Here is an 18935-nt window from a genome sequence, read left to right as displayed (position 1 = left end):
CCTCGTCCCTTAGATTTGACGGATTTATTTATTAGGAATTCTTTTTAAGAAGGGCCATTTTGTTTGACGCTTTTGTCAAATTCATAAGGAATCTTCAAAATTATGTGGGCCATATAGCCAAATAATCCCTGATGAAACATAGGTAGGTATATACTTTGTTCTACGACCTACAAAATCCCTTAATTCTTAGTTGTTAATGTTATGTTAAAATTTGTATAACTCCTAAAATTATTCCTGGAATATTCTTTAGGAAATAATCATGGAATATCCAATATAATTATTCCTTGAATATATTTAAAATATTTCTGGAAAATTCTAGATACCTACCTATATATTCATTTAGGGGCTAAAAGGTCACACAAGTGCGAGCCTTTATGATATGTAAAAATAAAATTAGATGCTCCGAGTTCACAGGTTATCAAAAATATGACGGTAAATGTTAACTTTTTGATTAATAACTGGTTTGGGTTTAGGTCACCTTTTTTCTTACTAGATATAGAATCGGGACCGGATTGCCTTCTAATTGAAATGGGCCCCTCATTTAGATAATCGGAGCATTACTTTTGTAACAAAAACAATCGGTCTGCACGTGCGTGATCGCAAACGCGCCATTGATCTAGGAATTGGGGCATATTTCTACGCGAAAATCAGAGCAATCCGACTCTGTACCGAATATCACAAAACCGATTTTTTATGTATGACGATGTGGTGTCTTTGCTCCTTATCAGATTGCCCCAACCAGTGAACCCGGCAAATTTTTTGTTCGATAATGAGGGGAATTTGGCGCGCATTTTCGAGTCACGTGCAGAGGAATGAGAGTGGGATAAAATCGTACACAAACTGCGCACCTGTAAAAATCAGCTGGTCATCTCAACCTCCAAGTATAAGCAGAGAATCGACGTCATTCTCGGAGAAAGTTGTAACTCGTGTGTTCGGTGTGACAGTTTAAAATAGAATTTCAATGAAGTCGATTTCCTCGCTTTAGCAGTAATTATGAGCGAGTCGTTTAAAAATCGCGTTTACTACGCTGCTAGGGATGGCATGGCGATAACGCTCTACACTTTGTTAAGTGATAAAAATGGAATTGAAGTGACTAAACTTTTGAATAATGTAAGTAGCTTGCTCTTTGTTAATATAAATTGATTTGGACTATTTTAGTCTGTTGTCGAAGATGAAGGTCAACATTGTACACCTCTCATTATTGCCGCAAGGTATGGTCATGATAAGGTGGTCAAAATGTTGTTGTCCAAATTTAGTCCCGATTTGGAGCAAGAGGGTACTGTTAAATTTGATGGTTACGTGATTGAGGGTGCCAGTGCACTTTGGTGCGCAGCTGGAGCGGGTGAGTTCGCTGTGTGCTCGCTTTTAATATTTTGTCAGAATAGGTAAGTACCGCGAAAGATGTACTGGCCCTACTGTACCTTGCACCACTTGCATGTTTTGAATATAGTGCAATGCACACAGGAATTTAAAACTTTACAGTGCATTACAAATTCATTGGGATCTGGGAGGGCTGAAACAGTTGAATAATCTTAAAAGACGAGTTAACAGATGGCTCCACTAACACCAATCTTTTATAGCCCCTTTATTACGAACAATAAGGACATCGCAAAAGCTTTAACCATACAGTGTAATCATATCACTAAAAACACTTAGTCCACTATATCTTGTCAGACTAACAATGTTGTTAGGCATATGCTCGGATGTTTTTTCAAAGAATAACATTCTTTGAGAACAACAACATTGTTGACAACATAGAAGTATGCTTTATATACCGGCCATTAAAGTGGGGTGTTGATTTTGTACCTACCTCGCATTCTTTGATTGTGGTATGACCTCGGGTATGACACAATAACATGAAAATGCCATTAATTATCTTCACACATCAACCTCCTTGGTACTTGGATTCGCAAGTTTTTTTTGTAACATTTTCCTTGGTTGATTTATATTTGTACACTTGACTATATACACACCCTGCCATCCCAAGCAAAATAATACAATAAATTCTCCCTTGACATTTGGGTTTGATGTACCCACGAACTTATAAAGTAAGATGGACTGCTGATCAAACAGTTGCATAGAGGTAGAAATGGCCCTAGCATGGTCGCCGCCATGATGTGCACATTTTAGTTATTTTCTAGTGGAATTTTCCTAGTGCTCAAGTTTTGAGACTATTGCAACCTTGAAAAATGACATGTGTCACAGTAATTTATTTATAAAACGTTAATGTTGGGTTAATGCTTGTTTATTGGTTGATTTGAATTTCGCGCCATGTGAGTGCACATCATGGTGGCCTCCATGTAGGTGTCATTTGTTAATTCAGCATTAGCAGTCCATCTTAATTTATAAGTTCGTGGATGTACCTATGCAATTTATTTAACAATAAACATTATTTTATTTGGAACAGATCCTTCGTGTTTTTAGTTAATTTCCGCAGAAACAAACGCACTGTTAAATATAACTGAAACATAAAAGATCAACCCCTGAGGAGAAGAATCGTAGCTACAATTTTGATAGCAGCGTCTTTTTTCCCATACAGAGTGCCACGTTTCGTTTTTTTGGGGCCATTATCAACTTTAGTTTTTTAAATACTGACCTGCATTTTATATTTTGAAAGAACTTAGAAATAAGGCAAAATCTTTTTGACGATTTGGTTATTAATGATGGAGTTCATTCCATGGCCTTGAATTATACAGGGTGGAAATTTTGTCTGAAACATATCTTTCAAAACAATATTTTGTTAAAGAAGCTTTTTATGGTATCCAAATAAAAAGTTTGCTACCAATCTACATGCTTTAAAATTGTGGTCAGTGCCCAGTGGCATACATCTGCAGAGTCAAGGGGGCATATATATTTTTTTATAGCAACGGCTATTTTTCATTACCTACATTCTTAAATTGCACACTTTTTTGGTTATAGAAACGTACAAAATTTATTATATTACATAACACAATTTTATAGAAACACTCAGATTAAGGTAAATAGTTGTTTCATAATTAATTTTTTGTGTATTTTTTTTTTGTTTACATGTTTTGTACATTGTACATTTGTTGCAAATATTTATACGACAAAAACTAACAAAAGATTAACATTTTTTCCATGCAAATTAGTAGGATTATAACATTAATTAATACCACGATATGCCTTAATTTGAGTTTTTCTCTTAAATTTGATTACGGTTAGGATAACCAGCTCCAAAAATAAGTTTTCTGGCAAAATCGTTGCCTCAGCAATAAATTTCAAGGCGTGATGATTTTCGACGCCCCCCCCCCCCCCACGGACCTGACCGAGAGCACAGAATAGGTACTATTACTCCTTATTAAATTTGGTTCTTTGATTATTAGTAACTCATAATTTGATTTTATTATATTATAATTTCTTATATTTTTCTTAAAATTCCTGTTTCCCTGACAGACAGCTAAAATTCCGAACATGTAAGAAAATTTTTTTGTCGTCTGTGCAACCCCTGTACTCCGGACATCCAGTGATCCGGTCGCGCTAATGTAGTCTTAGATATGTACAGAGCTATCTCTAATCGTTTGGCCGCTAGGGGGCGTTTCTCGAGTTTGCTCAATTTCTTTAATGGCCCGTTTCTTATTATTAAAGCTAATTTATTTTAGGAAAATATTTTTTTGGCCGCTTTTTTTATGTAGAATCCATCGCAATACACCGTTTTTATACGGGGTGTTTGGTTTCCGTATAGCCCGCTGTGGCCTTCTTACATGCTATAATAGTACGCATATGTTAACTCAATACTTTCGTCTATTTAAAATGTGCACAGTGTGATTTTGCAACACATCGCAACCATGTCCTGAAACAGCATCTCTCTTAACTTTTTTATTTAAAATGTGCACACTATAATTGCATTATATGGAAATGTCAATGCACCCATATTTACGAAGTTCGTTGGGATACGTGATACAACATTCGCCGAGTCTGATATTATCTATATAAATAAAAACGAATGCTTGTCTGTCTCTATGTCTCTTTGGGGGAAGGTTACCCGCCCAAGTTTCTGAGTTTCCGAAATTCCCACGGGAACGGTAACAGGAAAGAACTGGATTTCATTGGAGACTTGACGTTTAGAACGTAAGTTTTCCTTGAAGACGTTAAGGTGTACTCTGAAAGAACTCTCCGAGATTCTCCCGAGAACTGGGTACGAGAAAAACCGAGATAGTATAATATAACAAGTGATACATCAAAATTAAGGAAATTTTACTCTCTTTTCATAAACTCCAAGATATATGGGATGGCCGGTATAAAAAAATGTAGTTTAGGGTCGTATAACAAAACAAACACCCTGTATAAAAATTGTGTATCGAAAGTTATGGGTCCAAACGATTAGGGAGGTGAATTCTCTTTACGCCAGTAACTTTCTCTTTAAAATTGAGCTCTATATAGGTTCATTTTTTCTTCTATTAAAATAAAAGGTGTTTCCATAAGAAAGTGTCCAATTTGGACCACTCTGTACATACTTACGTACAGGGTGGTTCACCATTGGAAACAGTTTGAGATGTAGAAGCTGCAGGCTACTACTTTCTTATTTCTTAATGGGCGCCATATTTTTACGGAATGAGAAAAATAACGACGTGTCACACTTTATACATGATAGTCTCGTGGGGGGGGGGGGGGGGGGTGAAATCTAGGATGGCTGATAAGGGCGAGCAGGTACAGCTCCTAATCATCATAGTAATTTGCACACCCTTGTAATTGTTACTTGTTATATCTACTCTCGAACTGGGACTGGTATTTTTCAGCGGAGATAGCCGACAAACCCTCTCCTCTACCGGAAAGAAAATGAAAAGAAAGTTCCCAATCCCTGTGCGTCAAACTTGCGTGGTTAAATTGCATCGGTAGGGCGCTCTCATCACACCACTTTAGATGCTACGGGAGTTCTCCTACAAGTAATACTACTGTGAACAATAATAATGAGTTCTTCGTAATGGAGAAAATATATTGTCACACCTCCTCTTTCCTACAGCAGGACCAAAGTTTTCCGGCGGTTGAAAAATAAAAAGACAAAAATTGATATCCTGCCCGTCCCTCCTCAAAAAAAGAAGACACTCCTTGAAATGCTCAATACCCCAGCAAAAGTCGACACACCTCCTTTACCAAAACATACTTACACTTAATCTAAATGAAATCGAAGAACTCCCCCCCCCCCCCCATCAATATTTAAAATCCACAAGAAACACTGTTCCAATCTTGTCCCTTTATGCACCGGGTTTGGTTAAAACAGCGTGAACCTAATCCTACCGTCTTCCGCGATTCCTCTTTGAGATCAGAGCAGCCAGAGCGCGGAGCGGAGGGGGGAGGGGGCAGAAATTGGTTTTATTGTTCATGGTACTTTAATGAAAGGTCTCAACAAAAGGAATTGACTTCTACCAACTATCGCTTTCCTCCAGCACCTATTATCCTTGCCTTTTTGTAATTGAGGAGGGGAGTTTTTACACCAAGAATTAATTCCAATTTTATATTGATAATATCAAAAGTGTGAATATCTCGAAAATGGAATGTCGCAGGAGGGTACTCACACAGGGCTATTGGAACAACTGACCAAAGCCAGTCAAAATGGTTAATGCAGATGACGTCAATAATGTACAATGTTGATTAAATGATTTCAAAATTAGTTGAGTTTAATATACCTTAATCATTAATTGTTTCAAAAGCAACTTTTGTGCGAGGATGCTCAAATTAGTCTAAATAACACGCATTAAGCACGGGATCTTAATTTAAATTCCTTAACCCCGCTCAATGATCATATTTCGTTGGGGTGCTAAAAAATGCGCTTTATCTGTACAAGAGTTGTGCACAATTTGTACTTGTTCTATTAAGGTGATTGTAGTTCTAAATCAATTTTAGGTCATCTTAATGTAGTCAAAATTCTGGTCAAGGCAGGGGCAGATGTCAACCACCCAACAAAAACAAATTCGACGCCCCTTAGGGCGGCATGTTTCGACGGACGACTGGACATCGTGAAATATCTAACAGACCACAGCGCGGATATTCACATCGCCAATAAATACAATAATACGTGTCTTATGATTGCCGCATATAAAGGTCACACGGATGTGGTCAGTATATTTCACCGTTTACGTAGGCCCCAAGTAACGGATCTGTTACAGGCGTCGTTTTTGTTAGAGCACGGAGCGGATCCTAACGAAAAGGCCCACTGCGGCGCCACCGCGCTGTATTTCGCCGCCGAAAGCGGTCATTTGGATATTGTAAAAAAGCTACTGGCGTATAACGCGAAATTTATCGTAAACGAAGTCGGTATGACCGCCCTCAAGGCGGCGGCTGAGAGAACCAGGGCGGATATTGTCGATTATTTAGTCGATCAACCGGAAATAAGCAAAGAAGAACAGATAGAAGCTTTGGAACTCCTAGGTGCGTCTTATGCCAATGATAAGGATAACTATTGCCTAGAATTAGCCTATTTATACCTACACAGGACTATGGTGTTAAGGTATGTTGAACTGTAACACTGAGTGTTGTCTGGTCTGGTACTAAAATTAGTGCGGAAGTAAAAAATTACTCGTTAATGCTTCATGCATAGATACACGTATCTATAGACACTTGCATTAAAAAATCACTCATCACCCACAAATTATAAATATGTAGAAAATAATCACAAAAGCGAGTAGACAAGATCATTAACTTTGTTTAAGATCATTAAGTATTTGCTGGCTTACTTCCAATTATGCATAATTCCTTCACCTAAAATGGCCGAATTTTCAAAATGCCTCAACGCCTTTTTGACTGTGACTTTTGAATGAGTTGACTATTTGAAGATTTCAATTTCCACAAAACGTGCCTTGGGTATTTTGATTCATCATTTGATAAATATTTATCTTCGCGCACGAGCACACATCTAAATATTGTATTATTAGGTCAAGGTTACGATGATTCGGCATGCGAGAATAGACTAGACCAACAAATTTATGATGGCAATTAATAACCTCCTTAATTATAATAAGTAAAGAAAAATTCCATTATATGCCAAAATAAGCTCTAGATGTAAATGGAAAATTAAGGTTTTAAATAGAATTCTTTGTCCGAGATATTTCAAGAAAAACTGAAAACGTATTTTGAATGCTAAAAATACTTTTGTATATAAAGGTGAGTTGGAAATACTTGGATAGTTTTTGACGGTCAACAATCGAAATAGATCCTTGTGATCTGTAAGTTCAGGGTGAATTTTTTGCGACTGTCTACTGTCAAACATGTACAGGATGTGTAACGTAAAGTGTATCATGAAAGCCATTGGTTTTCTATATCATGAATGTCGAAGCAAAATATTTTTCAAGGTAATTGTGTGGATCCAAAACAACACCCACCCAAGTGACTAAAGCGCATTTTTTGCATATGCGTAAATCTCTTAATTGTTTCTTTGGTTTAGTGGAATTTTACCATGGTGTAAAATAAGAGGTGTATGAGCATCATACCTTTGGTATTCTATGTGCCGGATTTAGTACCGGATATAATTTTCGCGCGATCCGGAGAAAATATTCGTACTTTTACTTTTTCTGTGAAACGCCCATGTCCCTTTTTAGCGCATTTCAAAATTTAAAAAAAAATGCACTATTGTGGCCACTTTGTCCGTCCGTCCGTCCGTCCTCTCGTTTTGAGACGCTACTAGTTTTTTTATCTTAAGAGCTATTGTTCTACTTTTTTTGCTATTTGGTTCGTTATGGTGTCGAGTCTTGCACCAAGGAAGGAATTTTTTATGTACCGCTTACAAAAAAAGTTATTGTAAAAAAAACAAAAAACCATTTAATTTTACACTTTTGCCGTTTATTAACGATCCTAGAGATCGTTTATAATTTTGCATTGCTGTCTGTCGTCTGCCTGTTGGTCTGTTCGTCTGTTCCTTTGTCTGTCTGTCCCTCTATCTATCTGTGTGAACGATAACTTTGTTTAGAAATGTCCGATCGCTTTTACATCTCCGTTAGTTATGAACTGAATTGCATGAAATTCAATATGGGCATAGCTTTAACCATATAATACGCAATGCCAAAAGTTGAATCGAATCGATTCAAAATTCACAGTGCCCTTTTCGCATCTCGACCATTTATAAACCGAATTGCAAACTTTTTTAATTATAAAAGTATTTAAATGAAATTTTATACATAGTCACTTGGAATAAAAGCAAATTTAACGCCAGTTTCAAAATTTGGTTTTGCGCATGCGCAGTGCCAACTTTCTTATTTATGGAGGGATTTAAATGAAATTCGATACATAGCCACTTGGAATAAAGGAAAATCTAACGTTAGCTTCAAAATTTAGGTTTGCGCATGCGCTGTTCCAACTTTTTTATTTAGAAAAGCATTAAAATGAAACTCTTCTTATAAACTGAAATTGAAGTAGCACGTCAAAAATGGATTGCACATGTGAAACGCTATCTTTCATATTTGTGGCCGGATTTTTACAATTTTAACAAAAGTTGCATCTTACAAATAGGAAATGAATGCAAGTGGAAATGCGCTTTATGTAAATCGTTTACGATTACTTTTTAACTTGTTGAAATTGAAAAGAATTTGTTTCTTTACTAAATCGGGGGCGTAATTCAACAATCAAGCTGGTTTTTAGCTGTGGGCCCAAAAATTGCCAAAAATATGAACATGATCTTTAGGGAAAAAAAAATTCTTTGGTTGGAGAGAGGATGGACGAGGGCACATAGTGCAAAAATTTGGGCCGCCTAGCATTTCCGGTTGAGGTTACTTTTCTCATTGTGGTTAATATTTACGTGTTGTTATCCCTATGTCAAAATCTCAAAAAATGATGAAGTTGGGGTGTTCCAAAGGAAGTCATGTCCCTTTTTTTTTCTTTGGAGTCTTAAAGGAAGGACCCAAGGATGAGGAAAAATGTAAATTTTCAAATAAATTTCGAAATTGACGAAAACTTGATTCCTTACTGCATCAGATGCGTAGAATCAAAAAATGAAGTCGGTTTTGAGACATTTTGACCTCTTAAAGGGGGGAAAAACAATCCGACATAACCCCAATAAAAAAATTCGCAATTTGTTTGTTGATTTATCGATGTGCTTTTTTTTACACAGGAACAATGAGAGCGTGTCATGTAAAAATTCGAGCGCGTACGGTTCCGTAACTGCCTTATGCTGGCGGTTTCCAATTATACAGCGTTTAGATATTGCGTCACAATTAATTAATTAGCAATCTTACAGCCAATGTAAACAAATAAGTTGCCAAGTAGCATCTGTACAGATAGTTTGTCGACATCGACACATATACTTAAAGCATTGCTTCATTGTCATCAAAGTCTGTGTTACGGCGACGTGACGGGACCACTTCTAATCAACTAGATGGCGATCCTGCTCATGATCCACACCCTACAGCTAGTCTTCAACCCCCAATGAACTCAAAAATTGTATTAAAATTACCTCCCTATTTATGAGATTTCAGTATTGGAAGCACAAAATGTTGGGTTCTATTCGGGCCCATTGTGCCTTCGCAACCAGGTTCAGAGCCCATTCCTCTCAATAAAGGATAGGACAATTGCACCACCCTCCCCGGTTTCAGATAACTGTTGCTAAGGTGTAACAGTGACAGACCACTAGACTCACCTAATTAATAATAATAATCTCTTAGATTAAAGGGCGAAGGATTCCCCCCCCCCTTCCCGCTTTAGTAAAAATTGAATTAACTTGCAAGGGATTTAGCCCTTGCTTGCATATACAGGCTGCAAGTAAAAAATGTAAGCTATACCTTCAAAGTGAATCATATTAATAAAAAAATCATGTCCAATAAACAATTGGTTTTGGTTTAATTGTTTGGACAGTAATCTCAGATGACAAAAGTCTAAGATTGTCCATTCATTTGTTTTTATATACACTTGTTAGTAAGAAACTACCAAAAGTAAAAAACAAACTACGAAAGGTTCTTAATGGAGGTGGTTAAGTGCCAAATGATTGTATTTATTCTTGCCTTCGCTTCAAAAAAATACACTGTTACTAATAACACTAGACATGGTAGTAACAGGCGTTCAATAATAAATCGTTGTTGTTAGATCGTCTCTTTTTGACAGTTGTCACAAAAAACATGACAGCTGTCAAACTTGCTGCATGCTTTTCGAGTTTCGGGACGTTTTTACAAATTAAAAATCGGTTTTTTTTTTTGAAAACTCACAAGTGCTTTTGTTTACACGTGCGTGCGTGTGCTTTTCAGTGATTTTGACAGTTGACATCAAACCGTACGAACTTATCAACGGCTCTACGTTCATGCCAGCAAGCCAACTATTCCCAGAACAATTATTGAACGCCCGTTATATGCGTTAAAGTGGGATAGGGAGATTACTTGTGCGATGTTGTCCAAGTGTAAGTGCATTGATTCCTACTCTGTCTATAACAACAAATGTTTTGAAAGCAAAAATGCTATGGATTATCCCACAAGATCTGCTCTAATCGATTTGGAAGAAGTGAGAGGTGAATCCCCTCAGGGCAACTAAATATCTTGTCACATTAACCTATAGCATGAATGTGTTGCACAAGATGATAAAAGTAATGTTTTTTGGCACATATACACAGTGTCCATTTTTCGAGTGCCACTATGGGGATCTCACTTATCTTAAGAGATAGAAAGTTGGTTAAATGGGGGCAAAGTTGCCAATTTTCGTGCTGAATAAGAATCTGAAAAGAAATTTGAAATATCTTCAATAGTTTTGAAGATATCGCAAAAAAACGACAATTTCTGATTTTCGTTTTTAATTTTTTTATGATAAACTAATCGTAGTAGACATTTCTAATTAACACATTAGACTGATACTTTTTAATGGAGATTTCAAATATGGCATCCTGTTTTTAATAACTTTCCATATAACGGAGAAACACGTGGCAACGTTAGTTTTTCTTATGGGCGCCATTTTGAATTTTCACATTTTGAGATTACGTCTTTTTTTCTCTTTACAACGATATATCACACACATGGTGGTTGTATCATATTTTTCCTAAAAATACAATTTTTAATTTTTTGAGAAGAGTGCTTCTCTGACAATGCTGCAACCAGACAGATGGATCAAACTGTCAAACTTTTGTTTACAACAAAAGAACGTTTTGTTTTTCCAAAGCACTCTTCTCAAAAAATTAAAAATTGTATTTTTAGAAAAAATGTGATACTGAATCACCATGTGTGATATATCGTTGTAAAGGGAAAAAAAGACGTAATCCCAAAATGACAAAATTCAATATGGCGCCCATAAGAAAAACTAAAGTTGCCACATGTTTCTCCGCCATCTTGAAAGTAATTAAAAACAAGATGCCATATTTGAGATCTCCATTAAAAAGTGTCCGAATAATGTGTCAATGAGAAATGTCTACTACGATTAGTTTATCAAAAAAAAAATTAAAAACGAAAATCAGAAATTTTCTTTTTTTTTGCGATATCTTTTGAACTATTGAAGATATTTCAAATTTCTTTTCAAATTATTATTCATCACGGAAATTTGCAACTTTGCCCCAATTTAACCAACTTTCTATCTCTTAAGATAAGTGAGATCCCCATAGTGGCACTCGAAAAATGGGCACCGTGTATAATATTATGTGGGCAGGTATTGAGTGAGTAAACGATTTACCAAATTAAAGCAATGGATATTAAAAAATTGCGACGAAACTACAACAGAATATAGAATTTTGATTATTAGAGTGTTTTTTTAAATCATAAGGCAGAGAGGTCTTGAGAACTTGACAATATTTGTCATCTGAATGGTCTTGAAAATAACGATCCAAAATTTTTGCTGCCTGGTTAAGAGCTGCAGTTGAAATTTTCGGAAATTAGTTTCAGTTTCTGGGGAGTTTTTTAATCACATCATCAGAGAGACTAAGACATTTTTCGTAAAATTAATTCAGGCTTCTTATAGATACAGCGATCCCGAAAATATAATAAGGAAAAAATTCATACCTCCCGTACCTGCATACGAAAATTGGATAGAATGCCAGACCCTTCCAGAGTTAGAGGCAATCGCAAGAAATCAAAACGCTTTACATATGGAAGCATTAACAATTCGGGAACGAATATTGGGCAAACACAATCCAGAAGTGCCTCATCCTGTGATATTTAGGGGTGCAGTATTTGCGGATAATGCACGATTCGATCGATGTATAGAGCTTTGGTTGCACGCCTTGGATTTACGACAGTTAAACAATATGTCGGTAGTTAAAGACTTGCTGAGGTTTGCTCAAGTTTTCTCACAAATGCTTCATGTTGGAGTCGAAATAGTCTACAATCATGTGATAATGGTATTAAAGGCCGCTGTAATTGAATTAGGAAAAAATAAACAAAAATTGACCGCTCCTGGATCAACTGTTCCAGAATCTCTTGCGGTAGGTAACTTATTATACCGAAGCCGAACAAAAACTAATGTAATGCGATTTTAGGATGAAATAGAAGCAAATTTAACCACTACCTTATACTTAATCACCATACTAACAAATTTGTTCAAAAAATGCCCTGGAAATGAAAAATTTGAAGTTAGGCGATTAATTTTTAGTTTAAACAAATTGAATTTAACAATGAGGGATGGACAGACATTACTGCACCTGTCGTGTAATTCGGAAACGCCCGTTGACGATTTCCACACGAACGACGTCTGCAAGTAAGTGTGTTGGTTTTGTACTTCTTAGAGTGATGACATTCTTCCAGATTTCCATGTGCCGAAACGACAAAGCTTTTAATTCAATGTGGCGCCGATGTCAATGCCATGGATGGTGAGCGGAATACTCCCCTGCACATAATCGTACATTATCATAAACCCATATCAGACTTTGCTACCTTACATTCGATAATAGTATGTCTAACAGAAGCAGGTGCACATATAGATAGTGTAAATATTCGTGGAGAAACACCTTTAGATTCTGCCTCGACAGGTACGCATACTGTACGTAAACATCTGCTGTGACACCAGTTTTAGGGGTAGCCGAAATTATATTGAAGGCGCAAGCGAAATTAAGTTTAAAATGCATTGCGGCAAAGGCTGTGAAATACTTTAACCTTACGTACCAAGGGCAAGTGCCGCACGCTTTAGAATCGTTTATCGAGTTACACGGACCAGGTTCAATAAAACAAGGCTAGTCAATTCAACAATTTATTGTATCGTACCTACCATTTGCTTGTAGATTTGGTGCTAACAAATTTTGTACTAATGTAATATACCTCTTTGTAAGTAAAATGTATTTATTTTAATATATTGTAAATCATTTTTCAACAAACCTAGTGTTTTTGTGCTTTACAAAATCAAAAATTCCAGAACGTCCATAGTGCAAATCTATTGCAACAAATAATAATGCTGGAATACACCTTCGCAGATTTGTCCACCCGTATTCTAAGTATAAATTTAACCCACACAAAAGAATGATTTAACCAAAAATTTATTTCACAATTAATGAGAAAAACTACCAATATCTTTGGTTTGGGTTCACATGATTCATAAAAAATATACAATTTACTGGTTGCCGTTTTATTTATATGACACAACTTTGATTAATAAACTGTTTTTTTTACGCAACTTGCCGCATCTAGCGCAACCGAATTTTTGCACCTTGGACACTAACGCTTTCGTGGTACCTAACAATTTATTTAAGCGCGAGCATAATAATCAAATAATACACCGAAACGAAAATAATCGCTCACATATTAATACGGTACGCTAAGCAATATTCCCGGCTACTAAACGGAAATGTCCCTTTTTTGTTAAACCAGCCACTTTATATTGTATAACTCGTAATGGCGAGACGTAACGAATTTAGAATGCACCCAGCAATAAAAGTCGAACTTTCAGCAGTTTTCATTTGAAATCTGACGAAAAACTTCAACTTTCGCAATTACGATCACTTGCGATTACGCGGCTGACATAAAATCTATCTGTTTGTCACGATTACACGACTTTCAGTTTGAAATTTTAATTAGCAATGAAATTTCACGCGATTTCAAAAATGGCGTACTTGCACAACTCGCATGATTTGCCTTGAAAGCTTGACAATAAAGTGGCAATTGTACTTTATGTTACGTAGTTTTGCCTCAAAGGTCTGGCTACGAGTTCAATCTGCGATCGAAAAAAATGCAGCGCACGAACCTGCGTAGATTCTATTGGAAGGTTTGAGTAACAGTGTCGCTCTCCCACCAGATTTTTACTTAAGTATTCGCTGAATTCCAGATACGAAATGGACTCGCCGCAACCCAAGGGTTCACGGTGTTTTTATACATGCGAAGGTGTAGCGGAGAGTACCTGTTAGAGATGGCTTGGTATGGTTACATGATAATAACAAGATTGTAAAATAAAAATACAAGTTTGCGTTTTGATTTCTTGTAAGAAGAATCTAATTATATCAGCGTGTTGGTACACCAAATTAGCGGCCCCGTTCCTCAGAGTGTTAGTTTTTAACAAGTGGCGACCGTGACAGGACAAGTGGGTAAATTTAGGTGGTGTACAACAAAAAGTAATAGAGATTGTCAAATTTGTATCGTTGAAGATGACTGAACCACTCAAAAAACGACGTACTGTAGCCCGCGGTGCTTTTACTCGAGCTTTCAATACATTTATGGAGACGGTTTGTACGGAAACCACTTTGGACGTTAAGCAAAGCGCGTTTCAATTACTAGAAATACGGCTGAAAGAATTAGACATCAGTCAAGAACATTATAACAAAAAGTTGTTTCAGAGTGACATGTCGGAAGATGAAATTAGTGCTGAATTGGAATCAGATGATACGTACCATAAAAAATTTATCGACGCGAATATCGCAATGAATAAATTTCTTGCATCTGCAACACTATCTCCTGAAATCGTTCCGTCATTTACACAGAAAGCGTTACCGAAATTAAAGATACCGAAGTTCAAGGGATCGGTAAAAGAATGGCTTCCTTTTTGGAGTCAATTGAAAAGTATCACGAAGATCCGACTTTAAGCAATGAAGTGAAGTTTCAATACTTGTTACAGGCTACAGTCGAAAAATCTAGCGCCAAGAATATTGTAACCAGTTTTCCTCCGACGGGAGATAATTATGAAAAAGCGATAGAAAGTTTGAAGAACCGTTTCGGACGAGATGATCTCATGAAACAGTTTTATGTACGAGAGTTTAGCCCTTGTACTTCAGAATGCGTCTGACACAAGGAAACCGAAACTGTCAGATTTATATGACAAATTGGGATCGCATTTACGGGCACTCAATTCATTGGGTGTAATGAAAAAGGACTACGCTACGTTATTGTATCCTTTGGTTGAATCTTGTCTTCCTGAAGAGGTCCTGGAAGCAGTCCAGTAGGAAAGACGGTTTAACAACTGAATCGCATGACCAGCTGACCCAATTGATGACGTTCCTGGAACTAGAAGTGTGCGATCAGGAGACTATTAAGATGGCAATGACAGGCTTCAACATTACAGCGAACCAAGAAGGAAGGAAGCAGTTGCGAGGGAAGCAAACCTACGAAGTTCAAGGTGATGTTGCGACTGCAAGCGCTCTGTTTGTTTCGAAATCCAATTTGTCGTGCATATTTTGTAATGGCGAACACGAAAATAACAAATGTACTGTTGCTCGCAAACTAAACTTCGATGAGCGGAAAAACATAGTGAAGCGAGAGAAATGTTGTTTTCGCTGTTTAAAGTATGGCCATAATTCGAAATCATGCCGTGTAAAGTTAAGCTATAGTTGGTGTTCAGGCCGACATACACTTCTTTTGTGCGAACTGGTAAATAATGCTTTTTGCTATCTGTTTCTTTGCTCTCACAAACCTGACGCCATTACCCTCCGGGCCGGCGCGAACGTCTTCGCCTTCTTCGGAGCCGATTCGCGTCTCTTATTATTGCTTTGACTGTTGCCTAGAGAAGGGGTAAACCCAGAGTTCGTCCATAAGAACAGGACTCTCCTCCGACTGTTTTAATTTACTTATTAACAGAAGACTTATCAAACTATCCTCGTATATAATCGTACTATATTTTTGTTTCAACGTATTATAGGCAACACATCGTACACTTTCAATTTTGCTATACCAAGATTAACATATCTTCTACGCACTACCCCGACGTGGAATTTTGAGGAAATCCTGCACTCTTTTGATTTGAAATCAGATCAACTCTAGAAACGTTACTAAACACAACTTTATCAGAGCAAAAATGGATTTTAACATCCCTACCTGTCAATGTCGGTGGATTAGGTGTGAGGAAAGCAAGTGATTTAGCAATACCAGCTTTTTTGGCTTCAGTAAATAGAGTTTACGACCTTATTTGTGACATGTTACATAAATCTATAACAGTTAAGGTTGATATTCCTTTTTACGATGAAGCTTTGAACTTCTGGAAAACATTACAGCAAAGTTCCAATAGCTTTAATAAAGAAGAACTAACAATACCATCTATACCTTCCGTTCAAAGAAATTGGGACTTGATCAACGTTGAACGTGTAGTAAGATCTATGACACTGACAAGTGAACTCGATATCGCGAGATATAAAGCTTCGGCGGTTCCAGAATCTAACATATGGTTAAATACACTTCCCTCTAAAACCATTGGATTGTTATTGGACAACAATACGTTTCGTATTTCCATCAGCTTACGCCTTGGAACAAACATTTGCGTTCCTCATACTTGCATTTGTGGTACGCAAGTAGACAGCAGTGGAATACACGGACTATCTTGCTCGATGAGCGCAGGTCGACATTCTCGACACTCATCTTTGAATGAAATAATACATCGTTCACTTGCATCGGCAAAATACCCTGCTATGTTGGAACCTGTAGGCCTAAGACGTGACGACAATAAACGTCCTGATGGAATGACCCTTGTGCCTTGGACCAAAGGACAAATGCTAGTTTGGGATGCCACATGCACCGACAGTCTAGCACCATCCCATGTTAATTTATCAAGTAAAACGGGTGGTGCAGTAGCTGAATCTGCGGCAGGTATAAAAATAAGGAAATATTGTTCAATTATAGAACAGAACCATTTTTTTATACCTTTCGCAGTAGAGACTTTGGGACCTTGGTGCAGAGAGGCTCGTAATTTTGTGGAGTGTTTAGGAAAACGTATTGCCAGTATTACTGGAGAACCTCGAGCTACTAGTTTTAAATATATTTAAAACAAAAAATCAGTATTGCTATACAACGTGGCAATGCGGCAAGTATAATGGGGACGCTTCCAACTGCGATCCCCATGGAAGAAATTTATTATTTGTTATGAATATTTAAAAATTTTTAACTTTGTAATTAATAAATTAGATCCAATATTAAAAAAATGAGACTTTCAATGTACACAACGTACGAATCAGGGGCACGTTTTAGTTAGTGTCTGGTTTTTACTTCTTTTGAATACTTTCCCCATTCATAGCAATCAGATTTTTAATAAGTATAGTTATGGATATACAAGGTGTAGTTCTTTATAAGGTAACGAATGTTTATCCCGAGCGTTTCTTTTACATGCGCTTAACCTTAAGGTTAATCAGTGATTAAAAGTGTTAGAATGGTCTTATCTTATAATCAAGGAACACATTGTAATATTCTTAATCACGTTTGTGGTTTCGAGGATTCTTGGAGACCCGTTTTCATTGTAATTCTAATACATTTAACTCTGAAATCCAATTAACTAATGTGAATTACAGTTAATGTTTTCTGAAATATATCTTACCTACGGTTTCTGAAATACACTTGAAGAAGGTAGTAGTTTATCAAATGAAATCAGAGCTGGGCAGAATACTTTCAAAAGTATTCTAATACTATAAAAAGTATTCAAATACTTGTCACTCAAATACATTAAAAATTTAAAATAGTATATAAAAGGCTTAATACTACTTAAAAAATCAAGTTATACTTTGTATGCGGGTTAGCTTTTTTTATATTTCTATTGTTATATACAAATTTAAGGGGAGTAAAAGCGTATTATTATTATTATTAATAAGATTAATAAGAAAAAGTGTTTTCCCGAGAAATTTTGGTGCAGTCGATTTTTGGTAAAAAAGGAAGGCCCGCAATAAAAATTGTCTCAGATCGACGCGGAAAAAACATTTTCTTATAGAATGTGGCCTGTAGAATCCATAATTTCAAACAGTTCCAAGATTGGGCTACTATTTCAAAAGTTACAGCCCTTTGAATTTTCTTTCGAAATTGGTTTCTAGTCTATAACTTTTCATTGAAAAATCTAATCGAAAAAGTACGAATTGTTTCGGATTCTATGCACCAAAATTAATAAGAAAAAGTGTTTATCGTGTAGTTAATAGAAAAGTGACGCATTGTTAAATCAAAAATCGTGAAGAAAAGTGAGACTTTTCTTGTTAGCAACACTTTTCTTCACGATTTCAGTTAGCAACACTTTTTTTCATTCGTTTTGTTTATTATTGTAAATCATAAATGAACAATTTGTTGAGTTATTAAATATTACACCAGAAGATGAGGAAAGCGACCGCAACGTTTATAAAATATAAATTCATCCTCCGATGTAACTGTGAAGGCTCGTTTTTTCTTTGATTTTGTGTCGTGTAATGTCATGACCAAAATATTTCCGCAATCTTCTACATCATCCACTTTTAGTAACCGTAATTCTTCCGCCCGACAGGGTCCGTGCAGGGCAATTACCAACACGACCTTTATAAACAGAAACTTGTCATCAGGAGACTTTTCTGAAAACTCCTTTTTTAGGCTATCATCACAAAAACGTTGATTTTATGGTCGCTTTTGCGGCCATAAAGTTTCACTTTATTGTACGCTTCTGTCAAACTTTACTTTATTGTACACATCTGTCAAACTGTACTTATTTGAAACTGATGTTTGAGAAACAGTAATCTGGTTGATACAAAGCGTCTATCTGGTCTCGCCTCGCCCCATCAAGGATTTGGCCATCCAAGTGCGTTTTTTTCATTTTCGGACTTGTAGGAATGTTTCACACCATTTTGCATAATCACAATGTTCACATTTAAAATTATAGTTTGACGTTTCAGTCTT

The 18935-nt window shown here is 36.5% G+C and overlaps 1 protein-coding gene across 1 annotated transcript; it reads left to right on the top strand.

Moving 5' to 3' along the window:
- Positions 1–552: 552 nt before the first annotated feature.
- Positions 553–13179, top strand: LOC116169541 (protein fem-1 homolog B). The gene is made up of 8 exons (XM_031485655.1): positions 553–1110; positions 1159–1342; positions 5863–6074; positions 6126–6466; positions 11872–12334; positions 12389–12606; positions 12654–12877; positions 12922–13179. Exons 1-8 carry the CDS (start codon positions 994–996, stop codon positions 13080–13082), a joined length of 1920 nt encoding a protein of 639 aa, XP_031341515.1. The 5' UTR covers positions 553–993; the 3' UTR covers positions 13083–13179.
- The last annotated feature ends 5756 nt before the right edge of the window (positions 13180–18935 follow it).

This window comes from Photinus pyralis, unplaced genomic scaffold (assembly GCF_008802855.1).
Source record: "Photinus pyralis isolate 1611_PpyrPB1 unplaced genomic scaffold, Ppyr1.3 Ppyr1.4_LG1, whole genome shotgun sequence".
Taxonomy (NCBI): domain Eukaryota; kingdom Metazoa; phylum Arthropoda; class Insecta; order Coleoptera; family Lampyridae; genus Photinus; species Photinus pyralis.
This window is presented reverse-complemented; position numbering and strand designations above follow the sequence as displayed.